Genomic DNA, 17172 nt, shown 5'->3' with positions numbered 1-17172 from the left:
GTTGTTTTGCATGTTGTAAGCACATGTCACCCAGGATAATATGAATTGTTTTCTAGAGTTTGTCTCTTGGTATAGTAGTATTTGTTTTACAAATTTCATCTGCTATGGACAAAAAAAGGATCACTTCAGATTTTTTCTTGCTTCATATTATGTTTTTGAATTCTTTCTGATAAGACGATTTGTTTTCTGGAAATAATGTCGTAGAAAATATGTCCTCTGTCATTTTGCAGGAAAAAGTTGCCAGTGAAGGAAAAGAATCTAATTCCAGCCAGTTAAAATCTTCCTTCATTCCACTTAAATTTTGTCGTTGTTCAGATTTATTGTATGTTGTAAGCAATATAAATATTTTAAATGAACTAGTTATTGTCACATGAAAGTACTGCTTGATTACACTGTTGGATTTTTATGCCAGAAACCGTGATGGTTGAATGGCCCAAATGGATGGCAGTATATGTGAGCTCAGACTTTTCGGTATGCTTATACAATTATTTTCTTGTCTCTCCAGCTGTAAGCACAAGGTGTACTTGGAAAAACTACCAAATACTAGCATAATTATCCCATTTCATAACGAAGGCTGGACTTCTCTCTTGCGAACAATACACAGTATTATCAACCGCACTCCAGACAGCCTGATAGCAGAAATCATTCTTGTGGATGACTTCAGTGACAGAGGTAAGGCCCAACTGGTTTTGTTTTACCTTGAAATTTATAATGCAGTGTGGTCTATAGAAACTAACGGGAAGCAAAAAGTGAGGAGACCGTACGTGCTGGACTGCTTTCCTTGAACTACTGTTTGATTGTGAGCTGGAAGAAATGTGTATAAGTGGCTTTTGTTTTACTCTGCATGAATACTGAAATTCATGTCAAAGGGAAGAGACTGTGAACTGTTCATTAGCCCTTATCATTGGCCCATAGTGTTTTGAATATATAATTTCTGGAATACTACAAATCTTAGTGTTTCAACATCTTTTCCTCAGGCTTCACTTTTACTCAGAAAACCTATTAACTTTGACCATTTTGGATGCAACTCAATAGATTTTAATCCTGGAATTTTATTGAGTTAGACAGCTTCATATACTGGTACAAAATAGCCATACAGAGAAATGAGACTCTTTTGAATGGAATGTGAAAAACTGCTTTAGAATAGTTAATCAAAGTTTGCATCATCTATATATAGTAAAATTAAGAAAAATGCAATCGGTTAATGACTTCTGCCATCATTACTTCTTGAATGCAACACAAGAAATGAATGCTCTAAGTTCCTCAAATGAAATTTAACAATTCCTTAGGTAAAATTCATCCATAACGATGATATGGAACTGGGAAATAGTTTTTCTTTCAAATTTCAGTACATCTTTTTGGACTTCAACCATGAAGAGCTTTGACTTTTCTTTGGTGTTTGGGGTTTTTTTGGTTGTTTCTATTTAAACATCAGTTGCTATTGTGTATGTGAGCCTTGTCCTGAGTAGATTGATAGACAGCGAAAAAGAGAATTGTGCTCTTTGCTGATGTTTCAGGTAAAACCTTTGTCTCGGCTAGGAACTTATGGGAGCAGATTTCTGACCTACTATTGTGAGAAGCCCCTCGGTGAATGAGAGGAATATTAGTAGAGCGCTGCAGTGGAATCATTTTTGTAAGATGTTTAACTAGATATTTAGGGGGTTAGAAAGATTAATGCTGCACACATCTATCTTACCCTTTCATATCTGCCGATTTAGGTGCAATACGTCCTTTGATGAACTGCCTCTCTATCTGTAATGCAATTTAAGTGAAATTGTAAAGTGAGTACAGTTCTGGCTAGTCTGTGTTTATAAAATCTAGACCATGGATGAAAGCTTTCAAAACAAGAAGTGTAAAGTAGCACAACAATTTTTCTGCAGGCTAACAATTTCGTAGTAGTAAACAACTTACAGGGAAGTCTGTACATTAGTTTTGTGAGGTGTCTGACAAGTAAAAATGCTTCTTATACTGAGAGCACAACTATTGAGGCTATGCTTGCTCAATATGGTGATACTGTGGCATTTTTTAATGAAGATCATACTGACTATTTTTGATATACTTTTAAATGTGTTAATGTTTTAGAAAGCTTATCTACTTCCCAGTTATTAGAAAAAGAATTAATGCCAGTAAACAGGGAATATTGTAACTTCTGTTGCTCTTTCTTGCCTGCCCTAACTTAGGTTCTGCTGCTGGCTTGAAAGTATTTTGGGAGTAAATATTACCGGTAATATTAATTCCTATAACACTATAATAAAAATCTCCTGAATCTTCTCCATTTCCAGTTATATAAACCTATCTAACTTTTCAGTGGAACAGTTTTCAGCTGGAAGAAGTGGTTCATATAGCATGGAAATGCTTAACATAAGCGTCTGGTTTGAAAATCTGAAAGAAACCTATTAAGAAGACTTGTATGGAGCTGGGCCTAGAACTGTTGTACCATTAGGAAGATTTACTTATCTGTTTTTTGGTATTATTAAAATAAAGATTAGAAATGTGGTTTTGAATCATGCCGGTTTTGAACTTGAGCATATTTGGTAGCATATTTGGTACTGTATGTTTTGAGAAGAACAAACACACAAGAAAAATGTGCTGGCATCTCTACTCTGAATTCAGTAACATTGAATTTCAAGTCAGGTGGATCATTTTGGCGCATCTGAAGCGGGTTTAATTCTTGTATTTGTGATCCTCTAAACTGTACTTAACTGAGGATATATCATGTTTTCTTGTGCTCTTTTTCTTTTTCATGAAGTGGCCATGCGTAATACAGTTGAGTTATTCTATGTTGAAAAAATGCTGACTGATATCTATCCCCCTCCCCTCCTAGTTCATAAAATAATCTTTTTTCAGAAGTGGTTGAATGGATGCCTAGTTTACTGTTATTAGTCCTTCACCCTTTAGTTGCTTTTTCCTAGACTGTTGAGAGCAGTAACGCAGTGTGAAAGACATTGAAGAGAGGTCAGGTCAAAAATTAAATATGTGTTCAGTTGTTGTCAAAACTTGTGGAGTCGTTGCAAGCAAAGTTTACTGCAATGTTGAAGCAGTATAGTGATTAGTAATAAATCTATATCCCTTTTTCTTATTGTATAATTTTTCCATGAAGCTTCATATGTCAAATAGCTGACAAATGGCTATTACTTTCTCTTGTGAAATCAGTTATATACTATTAAAGTGATATTGTGTATGCTATACTTGTTCCACAGCTTTGTATTATAAGGAGAGAGTTTTCTGCTAGGAACCGAAACATCATTTGTAGGTAGCTGAAAGTGAGAATGGGATATTTCAATAGCACTGTTATTTTAAAAGTAGTGATTAAATGACATATGTTTTTTTTCCTCTAGGGCGTTCTACTAATAAAACTTTTCCTTTTTACAAAAGTCTAAAAGGTTGTTATGAAAAGCTAGTCCCTGTTAGAAATAGAGTAGCTGAGAAAAAGCAGAAACTTGAAAGCTGTGTAAAAGATGGATTAAAATGCTGGAGCTTTTTTGTTTTATTAACTAATGCAAATATAAATACTGAAATGCACATAAAGAACTTTTGATAACGGATGATGAAAATGTTTTAGTGCACACCCAGATACCCAGCAGTTTGCTGGTTTTTCTGCAAAATTACTTGTGTGCCTTCATTTTATTCATATTCACTGCTTTGGCTTTTGTGATCAAAACCAAAAACTTTAGATAGTTCATGCATAATATTCATCATAAATTACGATGTTAGATGTTATAAAAATAAAAGAACAGCTGCACCTTTTTAAATATCAATATAATGCAGAGTAGAGACTTGGTATTAAGACAGGTAAGCAAATGTTATGAAATTTGGAAGTGCAATATTTGGTTATGAACAAATTTAATATAAAAAAACTACATGAATATAAAAAGTCATCTGTGACAGTCAGAAGGAAATGTAGATTTAAATATAGGTACCCTAAGTTGCAAAATATCTTTATTTATATAATTTATAGAGAGTTTATATACTTTAAAATGATGAAGGAATGGGATGGAGAAATTGATCAAATTAGTGGAACTCTCTGTTTCAAGAAAGGTAACATTTTTGATTTACGTTGCAAACACAAATGGCCAAATGGTGGTGTACTGGTGAGATGAAAGGGAACTGAATCTAGAATTTATAGGGGTTTTAACACACAAAAAATACATTGTCACTTAACAAGCTCTATAAAAGAGAGGCAAGTATTAGACTTCTACTTAGTTTGCCTTAAAAGCTATTGATAAGGGAACTGGCTATGCTGTGTTCTGGCAGACACTTAATTTTAAGAATGTTTTTTACTATTTCCAACTGATTTAGCAGTCAGGTCTTCACTAGAGACTTCCACTGAATAACTTGGTTCTAGGTCCAAGTACCGTAGCTTTTTCACAACAGTTTAATGATATATATACCTTTGCATACTAAGGTATGCAGAATATTTCTGACTTTGTGATGGATTTTGGGTTGCAATTCCAATATCTGATTCATGCAAGCCCTGTATTCCAAACTCTGTGTAAGTTAAAGACCTATCAGTTTCAGTAAGTGTCACCTGCCATGGAAAATGAACACCTTTATGTTGGAGGTACCAACATCCCACTCTGTCGGGTATTTCTGTAGTGGCTTTGTGTGCAGCTCTGGTATTGTGAGCCTAGTTTCTGGGAAAATGAGCCTTGTGGAAAGTGGCTTTTTTTTTTCTAGGAGGGTTTTTTGTGTGAGGGGGTTTTGAAATTGGGGGGGGGGTTGGTTTGCAGGTTTATATTTGGGGATGGGGTGTTTATTGTTGACATAGTTTGCTCTGACGTTATGGTTGGTTGGCAAACATCTCTGAAAACATGGCAAGAAACAGAATGTGGGCAACAGTTTTAGAGGAAAGGGCAAAATGAAAAAAGAAGCAAGTTTTCATTGGTTCTGTTATGGAACAGCTTGCATTCACAAAGGAATACTAAAAATTCTAATTAATGTTTTAAAACTTTGGGGGAACATATATTTGCATAATTAATTAGTTAAACAGTTCATGTAGGTTGCCAACACATGATAGGTTTGTACATCGACTTTTATTCCTTTTGTGTTTTAGTGACTTTATTAGCATAGTCAGGCCTGTGAACTGTTACTAACACAACATGTGCTATGCATGTAAAATTGACTTACCAAGCATTTTTACTTTGCCTCATAGTTGTCTAACTGGTACAGCACCTATTGTAAGAAAAAATAAACAATGCCACAGCCAATAATTAATTTATTAGCAGTAACAATTATTGGGCAGTTTTTTAGTTTGCAAAAAATCGATCACATTTGCCAAGGAAACAAAAAAATTGGAAAAATAGCATCCAAAAGCTTCTTGCAGGACAGAACTAGTTTCTGTCGCTGGCAATGAACTGGTGTTTTGGTGGAAAATGACAAACTGGGAACTCTTCCTTCATGTTAATGAGCCAGTCCCTTCTCATTTTTGTCATCTATTATGTTCTCCTCAGTCTGTCCCCTTGCTTAACTCTGTTTTCTGCACCACTACTCATTTATCATACTGTCCCATATCAGATACCATATGCTTTGCCCCAGATCTCCGAATAGCCCAGATTAATAATGTGCAAGTCAGTCTGCAAAAGCAACCTGTGACTACTTGATCAGAGCTCAGTTTAGGTGGTCACTGAATTTCAATGCCAGTGATGTGCTTTGTTTTGTGTGAACGTGGAGGAAGATCTGATCTATGGCCCAATTATCCTAATAGACTGCTAAACCCTTTTTGGCCTTATAGAGGTTGTCTGATTCTTTTATTTATTTATTTTAAAGCCATAGTTCTGTAAATTATATTAGTTATATTATACAATAAGGTAGTGTAAGGGAGTTTGTGCTAAAAGCAAAGCAGCTCTATCAGAGTATCAGATTGCACAACTTCCCACTCAAGAAATACATGCTATTTCTTGCATGAAGATGAAATTCCCTGTATTTTGCTTGCAGACAGCTAGTTTATGTAACATGTCACTTGTGATTCCAATTTATGGATGCTTGGCTTCAGATCATGGCTGAATATAACTTTTCTGATGAAACGAAAGTGAAGGTTATATTGTATGAATGACTGTCTTGTCGTAGGAAACCTCTGCTATAGACAGCAATTCTCTGATATGGTGAAAGCTCACTTCTCAAAAAATTGCCATTGTTGTCGAAATATACAATGTGTAAAAAAGAAAATTGGAAGAGGATGTTGTAGTAATATGAAAGTCAACCTCTACCAAAGAAAATGCTTTTAAGTCTGTCCTTTTCCTTAAGTTTAGGAGCCTGTTTTTCAAGATGGTATATAATTGTTCAATGACTTTTCTCCTAAGATGAGCTCTTTAAAGTTACACAAGTGATTTGTTTTTCTTAAATATTAATAATTCTCCTCCTTTATATACCAGAGACTATATTTTTGAACTTGGATGTCTGCCCATCCCTGAAAACTAACCACCCTTCTCAAAAAAGCGTGTGCCTGTGGGGATTGGGGCACCAAACAGAACACTTCCAAAAACATCCATGCTGAACATGTCCAAAGCAGTACATGGACCACTACGCTCATTCCAGGAGACACTTCAGGACAAGGAATGGGGCATTATTAACTGTTAATGGGAAGGTGTCTGGGATTACCTCCTGGTGCTGTGTATGGCCAAAGTGGCTGCAGCCAGGAAAATCTCTATGATGTGCCTTTCCTTTGAATAGAAAGGGTATAACTAAAAAGTGTTGGTAGGAACAGAAGTCAGAACCTGGACAAGACGTGCTGGAAGTCAGAGAGAAGCCCTAGCTGCCATCAGTTGTATGTGTGGAGGCAACAGCTGTGGCAAATGGAGTGTCTGAGGACCTTGACTGCTCTTGGCAAGTTAACAGCTGCCTGACTGTGTATGGCTTCTCAGAAAGCTGAGAAACAAGCTTTTATAAATATAGAAAAATAATTCTGTGCAAGTAATTTTATGGCAATATTTTGTGACAAATCACTGAGTTTGTATTTGATGGTGAGGGGTTTTGTTTTGGTTGTTTCGTTGTTCTCCATGCTGTGATGATATGGGACATTGAGCATGTTGAGCATTGTTTATGTGACTAGAATACCCCTCTGTGGCAGAAAGGAAAAAAAAAAACAGTGGGAGGAGAAAGGTGGAAGCAGGAGCATCCCTGCTTCTACAGGTGTTACTATACTAAAAATGGGGTTCCCAGTGAAGTTACATGTACTCAACTGCTGCTGAATAAGGTTAAGGAGCTGGGAAGAAATGCTGTGCTTATGAGACTAGACTGCTTTTGGAACTAATGCTAGCTTGACTGTCTCTCTGGCATTATATTGTACAGCATAAATATCTGTCATAGGAGAGCTGTGCTGATGCAACTTTCTGCTACCTACATAAGCTGTCCCATGGATGGAAGTTTATATGATACGAGAAACTTCAGAAATCACCTGCTATACAGTAGGATAGACTGTAACAAGTGTTGAGAGTTAAAAAGGAATGGGATAAAGGTGCATAGAAATCTGTTGCCTTGACTGAGTGCTAAACTGAAATAATTCATTTGAAAAATTAAGGCTAATTCTGTTTTAGCTTTACAGATGAAAGCAATTTGTTAGTGCTGCAGTATATGTACATCAATATTTACACCAGTGCACTTAAGTCAAGCTGACTTCAATATACAACTGTCCTCTGGAGGACACTAGTCATTCGGTACAGACTGGAGAGATCTGCTTCATTTTGGAACAGCTGAGAAAGAAAATAAAACTAAGCGGTGAACATTGAATTTGAAGCACACTTACTCCAATAGAAGGTATGAGGAATTGCATTATCTTTTTCATCACTATATTTTGTGTATCGCATTGGCAAGAACTTTAAGAGATGGCCAATGTTATTCCTGTACCAACAGCAAAATCTGTGTGGTGTTACAACTTTCTGAAGTAAACTGCTGGGTGGTGCTAGTAAAAAGAAAAGTCGGATAATAGGAAAATAAATGCTAATAAAAGTCCTTGGATAAGGCTTGGTACTTGATTTAGTTCTGAAATATTTGAAATGGTCATCTTTTTTTTTATTAAGAACAAACTGTGAGTGTCTGTGTGCAACTGTAATGAAATCAGTGATTAAACAAGCGTGTGTTTTTGCAAATGGAATTTTAGTATTCCTCCCCCACTCCTTCCTAGGTTTACCCCACTCTTCTCTGCCAGAGAAGTTGGTGGTGAAAAGCATTGTTATATCAGTAGGGAGCGGTTCACCGAAGTAAGTTTCCAATCAGCCGGAAGTGCTAGGCCAGATCTTGCCACCTTTTAAAGTAACTGGAGACTGGGGAACCTGGAAGTGACTTGCAAGGAGCAATCTGTGTCTGCGATGTAAAATGGGCCTTCTGTGAGGGATTAAGCATACAGACTCATCTTGCCACAGAAGAGCACTCTGTGTTTACCATTCTTGTCTCCTTAAAGTATCTGTCCTTGTGGTATATCATGGACAGAAGGGAGACTGCTGAGAACAAGAGGCAATACTGTATCTGTTAGACTAGCCCAGTTTTTGCCCTGGGAAGGATTAATGAGCTGTTGGTAATAAGGCTGCTCGGTGACTCTATCAATTACAGTATGATTCTTGCAGTAGACACGATACCTAGAAAGAGGACTTGCAAGTGAATCGGTGTCATCCAAAAGTCATCCCAAATGTAGATGCTGACACCCTAGGTACTTGAAAGCTATAAACTTGAGATAGCTAACATCGCTATCTTGAAAACTCTTGTCAAGTGTGCTCTCATTAAGCACAGTGTTGGCAGGTATTTGCAATACTAGACCTACCTCACACAGACATTATGTGTAAGAAAGTAAGTGTGAATCTACATACCTATTAGGTTTATAGCTGAATAGTTTTACCTGAAACACATAGCCTTACCAGCTGGGAAACCTATTGCTGCAGTCAAGTAATTATACAAAGGTGAAGATAGACGTTTTCTACTCCCTAAAGAATTTGTGGTGGCTTCACCCCTGCGACATACTGGTACCCGGAGTGATCCCAGCGACTTCAGCTGCACTGTTCATATCACTGATAGGGTAAGCAAACTTTTACGGGAGCAGAGTTTAATGCAGCAAAATTTTGAAGTAATGTTGACCTTAACATTAGCATATTACTGCTTCATGTGCACTACATCAGAAAAATTATGATACTGACCCTCATATAGGGTTAAAAGTGAAGTCTTTTTAACCAAAGTTGATAAAACAACACATCACTATATTTAAAAGGAGATTTAAAAAAAAAAAAAAAGTAAAAGGCCAAATAGAAAATTAAACAAATTCAATTTCAAGATGTCTATATTGACTGGAGATCTAACTAAACACAGAATTTATATTTTTATACTTGGGATATCAAGCTATAAAATGCCTCTTTCATTTCCTCTATAATGCACTCACACAGATGTTATCTGAATTTTATTAAACTTGGATTTGCTTCTGGTCAAAATCAAGTACTGTCAGTGTAACAGGTAACAAGTATGATTTAAAAGATATCCAAGCATGAGTTGGAATTAACTGATTTGAATCCGTAATACCAAGTTTTCTCTTCTTCACTGTCCATTCTCAATTTTGATTATTTAATAGTATGATTTCTGTTATGGGGACTTTATTCTGAAACTACAGAGTACAGGCTTTTGCCTTCAGCTACTTGATGTACCTTGCAATAGCAGTTTCATTACTGAAGGTATTCTGACTTGACAGAATGGCTTTACCAATGGGAAAAGAAAGTGTTGCCCTGAGGTTGAGGAGAGTTCAGCTTAGAAGAATAATGGTCGTCTTGAAGGCGTCTGCAGCCCATCTCAATGTTCTTTCACTCCAGCAAATGAAAAGCATATTGTCATGTTGTGAGAAATGGAGAGGTGGGAAGAACTTCAAATAATTGAAATTGTACGCTTCACCTAGACAGAATTAATTGGGAACGTGGCTGCTGTGGGAGAAAGTTAGGAGTACCTCTACATCCCAACGCTGCCTGCACTCAAGCAACTCAAATACAACTCAGCTGTAAAAATGAAAACTCCAGTCATGCAATATTAATATAAAACCATATTTTTACTTTTCACATAGTTCCTTGAATTGGTTATAATAGATTAGTAATTTCACTTTTGAGTACTTGTGGAGCCGGAATATGAAGGTTGTGTTTCCACAAGCTCTCTATTGATCAATCTTTCTTGGCTTGCCCACTCTATGAAATGCCTGCTGGGTGTGCATCATGCTGATGGCTGCAGGTTGCATCCCTTTCTCGTGTGAACGTGTGAAGAATTTTTGAGATAGGAGCCAATGGGTAGCCTGTACTTAGCAAGATAGTGTCCTCTGTGTGTCAACTTCTAAAAATATTTATGCCATACTTGTATGGAGTGTCATTCACGAGATACCTGAAGCAGATTAGGAAATAAATCAGTATATTCATTCTGAGTAATCTTGAAATACTGGAAGCATATTTATTCATGTACTAAATTAAATGCATTCTAGTTTTGTGTTCTTTTTTTGTATTTTCTACTATGTATCTCAGCTCTGATTTAAATTTCTTTAAGGTTAAATTGAATTATGGCTGAAATTAAATTATTTTAAAATTCTTCATGTGGAATACTCAAATTTGATCTCATAAATAAGAAAGAAAATTTCTAAACCTAAGTAAACATTGGTTTCTACATTGGCTTTTCTCTCTGACATCAGCTGTTTACTTTCCAATTGAAAAAACATTGTTATATTGCAGTGATACATTAAACAACTTGACAAGAGACTTGAACAATTAGCTCACAGTTACCTTCTTCAGCTATTGTAATTAATGAACTATGGAAAAGATGCACATTAGTAGCTGAAAAATTGGAAAAGATCTAGTTCTTACACATTTCCCTACATTCCTTCCTCTCTTTTCGTGTTATAAGTTTCAAGAAAATTCTTCTTTTTTTTATATTTTTTTTTTAATGTCAAAGTTGATGGTATGAATTAGGTGATCTTGGGAATCTCATTGGCATTTAGCAATTCTTAGCTAGTACTCCAAATGTATTACTTACACTACTCACTGAAGTTGTGGAATGGAGATGTTAATTAACTCTTACATCTTTGGATGATATGTCTCCTGAATAAAGTATTCAGCATGAAAACCTGTTGTCAGATGATGTGGGATAGCAGCTGAACTCCATTGCTTTGGACCTCTTGTAAACAGTCCGTCTAAACCAATCAAATTTTCCTTTCTGGGTGGTTCTTTGTTATCAGGTGTCAGGAGTACAGGCCTGAGATAGATATAGTATTATTTTTCATGACCTAATCAACTAGGTTTTGCCCTAGTATCAACATAAAGGGTTCTTGCCAAACATTAGTTGTCTGTTAGTTAGAAACTTTCTTTTAACTTAAAATTGAAATTTATTCATGATCTTTTTCATACCTGACTGTTGTTTTAATGTTACTTTAAATAACTCATTATCTTCTCACTGTACACAGAAAGAGCTAGCAGCTTTCAGTTTTCAAAGTTAAATGCAGTTTAATAAAGTGTGACAAGCTTTTGAATTAACATCCTAGTAGTCTTTCCAAAGATGGTAGTTTGTTGCAGTCAGGGTTGTCTTAATCACATTTGAGTTCACCTAAGTAGGCTTTAAAAATATCTTTCCCCTTTCCTGAATGTAGACTTTCAAGTAGGCTTATAATCACCAAGCAAACCAGTAACATCCTTGAAGAACAGACAATAGCATTGTGCATGCCATGAGTTACATTTTATTCATCTTAAAGAAAATAACTTCGGAAAACCTTTTACGTTATTTTACCGTATTATAAATATTTAGTGGTTTGTTTTGTCCTTTTTTTTTTTCCTCTTGTTTGCAAATCATAGGCAAGCCTGAGATCTAACATTATTTCAAATATATTACCAGTAGTATAAATGAGCAGTTGTTTTCCTGTTCATTCACTGGTACCAAACTTGACATACAGGTAAGAAATAAAGGTGGGTAGTATAAGGAAAACTGTGAGGTGACCAAAGCAGGAAATTATGATCATCACTTGTATAAGAATTTTAAACCCAGAGTTCTGGTAGTAAAACACTATGTATCGGCCTGTAAAGGCCCTTACAGTCAAATAATGGGTGTAGATGGCAGCTTCTAATAATTTATCTGGGAGATGGCTGGGAGAATGTTGATTTGGTTGCTAACGATATGCATTTTTTCCAAACTAAATGCTGGTGTCTTTTCTAGACTGCTTCTTACATGTAGGATTCTTAGTGAGTGTTTAATTTTCAAATCTTAACACGACCTAGAGAAAGAAAAATCCTGTAATGAGTTTAGCAAATGAACACCTTCAAAGCTGTATATGTGAGGAACAAAGGTTTGTCCTGTCCTATTAATTTGGTAACCCGGACAAAATCAGAAATGTTTAAAGAGCTCTAATAGCTATTCTGACCTTACTTCAGACATAGAGTAAAACAGAAAATAATTTCAGTTTCCATTAAAGCTCTGGTATATTCTATTTCTGTCAAAACAAATAAAAAAGTGTACAGAATATTTTCTATGAGTATTAAAAGAGCTGCAATTCATTTGTATTCATTTAATCTCGATGCTTTTTTGTTGAGATAACACAATACATAATTTGACAGCATTTGTTTCTGATTATTCTTTCCTGGCTAATGGCAAGCAGTTCCACCATCATCTGTATTTATTTAATTTATTTATCCTGCATAAATGAAGGCCCTGTTGCCAAAAGCGTCTATTTTGTTTAGTGTTGTATGTGTTTATGCAGATTTTTATTTTGTGCAGTCAAAAATCGAAAGTGTACTTATGCGTGTTTGTTCATTGCTCTGTGCATCTTGGATGTCTCACAGGGGGCATTAGTGACGTATGGAATTGTCTAGTTGCAAATCTTCTTGTACAAAAATACAATTATAATTTTGATTAGCTTGAAAAGGAATATTTTGTTGCTCTCAGAAATCACTATCCAGACATTTCAGTCAACTTTGGGGGCTTTTCTGTATGTGCAATTTTCCCAAATTGAGCTCATGCATCTTTCAGGCAGATGGGCAATTTTACGAAGTTTATAAATGGCTGAATGCTTTAATGGATCTGTCATGCACAGTTTGTTTTTTAAATGTTACTGATTTGTGAACAAAACATTAATAACTTGTCTCTAGCAATTATAAAGGATTTATTTTAATAGGACTGGGTCAAATCAGACTTCCTAAATTAGAATAAGTTCCACATACAGTGGAAGACTTCGGTGAAGAAGAGAGTGCCAGAAGCAAGCTGTCATGGTTTAACCCCAGCCGGCAACTAAGCACCACACAGCTGCTTGCTCACTCCCCCCACCCAGTGGGATGGGAGAGAGAATTGAAAAAAAAAAGTAAAACTCGTGGGTGGAGATAAAGACAGTTTAATAGGACAGAAAGGAAGATAATAATAATAACAAAATTACAATAATAGTGCTAAAAGAATTAGAATATACAAAACTAGTGATGCACAATGCAATTGCTCACCACTCGCCGACCAATGCCCAGTTAGTTCCCGAGCAGTGATCCGCCCCTCCCAGCCAACTGCCTCCAGTTTATATACTGGGCATGATGTCATACGGTATGTCTTTGGCCAGTTTGGGTCAGCTGTCCTGGCTGTGTCCCCTCCCAACTTCTTGTGCCCCTCCAGCCTTCTTGCTGGCTGGGCATGAGAAGTTGAAAAATCCTTGACTTAGTTGTTGCTAAGTAGTGTTTATACTAAAAACATCAGTATGTTATCAACATTATTCTCATCCTAAATCCAAAACACTGCACTATACAAGCTCCTAGGAAGAAAATTAACTCTATCCCAGCCAAAACCAGGACACAAGATGATTTGGTACATGCCATGATCTTTTGAGCATTCCGTCTGCCTTCCCAAGTTACAGATATAAAATATTTTTACCTGGGATAGTGATTATTTTTCATTTTTATTTTTTATTTTTTTCCTTTTTATACTCTTGTATGCTTATGCATTGTGAGAGTACACGCTTCAGTTTTTTTCCAGCTTTGCAGGGCTACTGCAAAATTCCACCAAGACATAGACAGCACACAGACGCAAACAAATCTGTTGATTTCATTTATGGTCAGTGACTTAGCAAGATTTGTTCACCTGCTATAGGAACCCCCATATCTGCCCTCCCCATGCACAAATTCAAGAAATAAGCATTAAGACAAATGCTTCAAACCTGAAATGAAGCTAATAATGAAAATAAAATGTGTGCATCTGTCTTAAAAAAAAAAAAGTGAAAAATGTTTAAGAAAAGCTAATATATAGTGTAAAGCTTATTTCAAGGTAGTATCTCCAGTCTATTGGTGCTATTTTGTTCCATAATGTAACACTGGCTGGAGAGGTGACCAGACCACCCAGGCTAGAGAAAGGCTAGGCTCCTGCAGTGTTTCGGCAAAGCAGAGTGCACTACACGATATGGAAAATTCTAACCATTTAGACCAGGTAATTTTTAGGGATTTTGCTTTTATGTGATGGAGAGAACACTTCTTAATTACACCTGTAAAAAATACTGCAAATATGTGCATGACATTCAGGGATGCAGATTTCCAGTCTCTGATGATTTCTGGGTTTGGAAGCTTGAGTGTTGCTATTGTCAGAGAGGTGTGTGGGGTTTTGGGGGGGGTGGGTTTGGTTTGTTCTGGTTTTTTAAGATGTATAAGCTAATTTCTCTTATTGCTAGGTCAGGATACTTTTCCACAATGTTTTCTATCTCTGAAAAAATAATCAGAGGGAATACATAATATTAATTTGCAGGCAAAATGTTGATTCTTTACTAGGGACCTAATAATCTTTAATAGGTAGAAATCTCTCAACAAATCTGGAAGAGGACGTCTGGCTAAGGTCTCTTTTTCCCCTTCGTTTGAAGGGCAACACGCCTAATTTAGAAAACAGAGTTGACGTTCTTTATAAAGGTGCTGTTTGTGCACAACCATCAAAATAGCAAGCTTGTTGCTTTAGATTTAGCAGGATAGACATGTGTTTACTGTCTTACTCCATTTCTGCCTCATTTAATCACAGAAGAGACCCAAATTAATTGTCTTTAGATGTTTACAGATGTGGAAGTCTTTTGAAGAGAGCCCTCCCATGTCTCATGGATTTTTCTGATGTCCTCTGGATATACTGAGTAAAGTGGTTGCCTATTCAGTCCAGTATTTTATTGTAAGAAGTGTAGGATTTGATTGCTGATGCTTTTTTGTTAAAGATTTCCAAATGTTCTGATCAACTAATTAATTATCGTTGCCTGTAGGGAATGCAGCCTGTACAACGGCTGGGTGAGAAGGGGGTGTTTTATAAGAGTGGGGAACTTTTTTCTGGGTATCATATGTATCCAGTAATCTTAAAGGCCAAAATATCATTAAAGTTTTCTTTCTGACAAAAACAAAATTATATATGTCTTCCATTTTAAAAGCCATATAATACATCATCCTTCAGATTGAAAATCAGTATTGATGGAGAAGGCGAGTTAAAGGAGAATTAATAAGGCATAAGATTTCTAATTTCCACTGATGTATATGAGTAGCAGTTGTTCTGCTGCAGCTCCACAGAGTAGCTGTGAGCAACTTTCCTTTGCCTTTTGCAGCATTTTCTGTATTTGTGGTGCAGTATTTCTACTCAAAAAGGAAAGCCGCTCATGTTTAAGACAAATTTGTAAATATTCTAACTTCATAAAGTTTCTCTTTAAAAATATGTTATGTAGTTCTAATGGAAAGTTATGGTGCTTTAAAACATGTTTCAAGTACAACTGATTCATTTAGATGAGAATTGGAAAAAAAAATTACTCAAGGATCTTAGTCCCACAGTCTGATCCATAAAGTAGTTCGAGGTATGTAGAAAGAAAGAGATACTATGTACAAATGTAATGATATTGAAGTCAGTATCCTCTAGCACTGTAAAATAATACAGAGCAGATGTTAGTCTTGTTCTTCTTTGAGTGGTTTACCTATTGCAACTTTTAACTGAAGAAAGCAGTGGTAGATTATACTAATGAATGGAAAAATGAAAATAATCCGAACTTAAATTTGAGTCTAGAACTATTGCTGTCCTTGAATGTATTTGAAAACACTAACTGAAGTGCTTGCTTCTTATCTGCAAACCTCCTTCTTCTGTTTGTCTATTGACAGTTTGATATTAATTACAGGAAATAGATTTTGTGCTACAAACTGTAAAAATACATGAATATGTCATTGAAGTGTACTACAGGACAAATTAAAATATGTGTATCTAGTCAGTATTATTAACAGGACCTTAAATATCCTCTTTTGACATACTCTCTGGTTTTTTTTTTTTTTCTTTGGAGGAATGTTAAACATGTTCTTAACCAGTGAGTGACAATCTGGATGCCAGATGTGAATGTAAGGGCATGAAATGTAAAATGGATTGACAGTGCCAATTACACTGGAGCCCTTTTTCTTTTGGCGTGTACTCCTGTAGTACACGTGATTAAAGTTTGAAGGTAATTGATGATTATTACTTCTGAACTGAATGGATTATTTCTGTAGAGTCTTGTAAGTGTTGCTAGTTGAGGTAATTTTAACTGAGTTTAGAGCTTCAACAAGAACTATGAGCTAGTTTGTTCTTCCCCTTTCTTATGTCCCCATCCTTTTTTTGTTTGTTTTAGTTTTTTGAAGTGTTATCTGTTTCAACTTTGTTTCCTTCTTGGAGCGGGCAACTTATGCTGTACCTGCCAAATGTTATATATTCTAAAAGGCTATGACTTGATTATGAATGACAGTAAAATAACAGTAGTTATAAAAATGCAATTAAAAGCAAGTTTCCTTTATTTCAGTGGGATGGAGTTTGGGAGCCCTTCAAAGAGGTGTGGAATTCTGTAAACTGTATGCAAATATCAAATAGTAAACTATTCTAGCCCATTTGTTGGTCGTGGTGTCGTCTTTGGTTTCGATATGGACAATCACTTGCATTCCACTGTGCTGTAGTGGTTTTTGTTTGTCCTCTTTGGGTACTTTCAGAATTCATGTAAAGCCCAGTAGGAGGATGGGCTTGTCCTAGTATAAAACAATTATGTTGGCTAAAGAAGATCTGTGATGGAATGGCTTGTATCTCTTGTAGGATATCTAATTAAGATGGCACATACTGGGTTGAATTCTAGCAACCTGCTTCAGGTCAAAAAACATCAAGCCCATCATGCTCAAGAACTATTACCCCATCATCATCCCCCTCAAAAAAAAACAAACCAAAACAAACAAAAAACCATCCAAAACCCCCAAA

The 17172-nt window shown here is 36.0% G+C and overlaps 1 protein-coding gene across 2 annotated transcripts in view; it reads left to right on the top strand.

Annotated features, from left to right (window-relative positions):
• GALNTL6 (polypeptide N-acetylgalactosaminyltransferase like 6) overlaps positions 1-17172 on the top strand; it is a 491552-nt gene that overhangs the window by 219802 nt on the left and 254578 nt on the right. For both annotated transcript variants that reach the window (XM_050896088.1, XM_050896087.1), the window contains one exon: positions 506-672. In XM_050896088.1, coding sequence (XP_050752045.1) covers positions 506-672 — 167 coding nt within the window. The remainder of the gene's footprint in view (positions 1-505; positions 673-17172) is intronic.

Source organism: Gymnogyps californianus, chromosome 4, assembly GCF_018139145.2.
Source record: "Gymnogyps californianus isolate 813 chromosome 4, ASM1813914v2, whole genome shotgun sequence".
Taxonomy (NCBI): Eukaryota; Metazoa; Chordata; class Aves; order Accipitriformes; family Cathartidae; genus Gymnogyps; species Gymnogyps californianus.
Note: the sequence above shows the minus strand (reverse complement) of the source record. Positions and strands in the feature narration are given on the sequence as shown.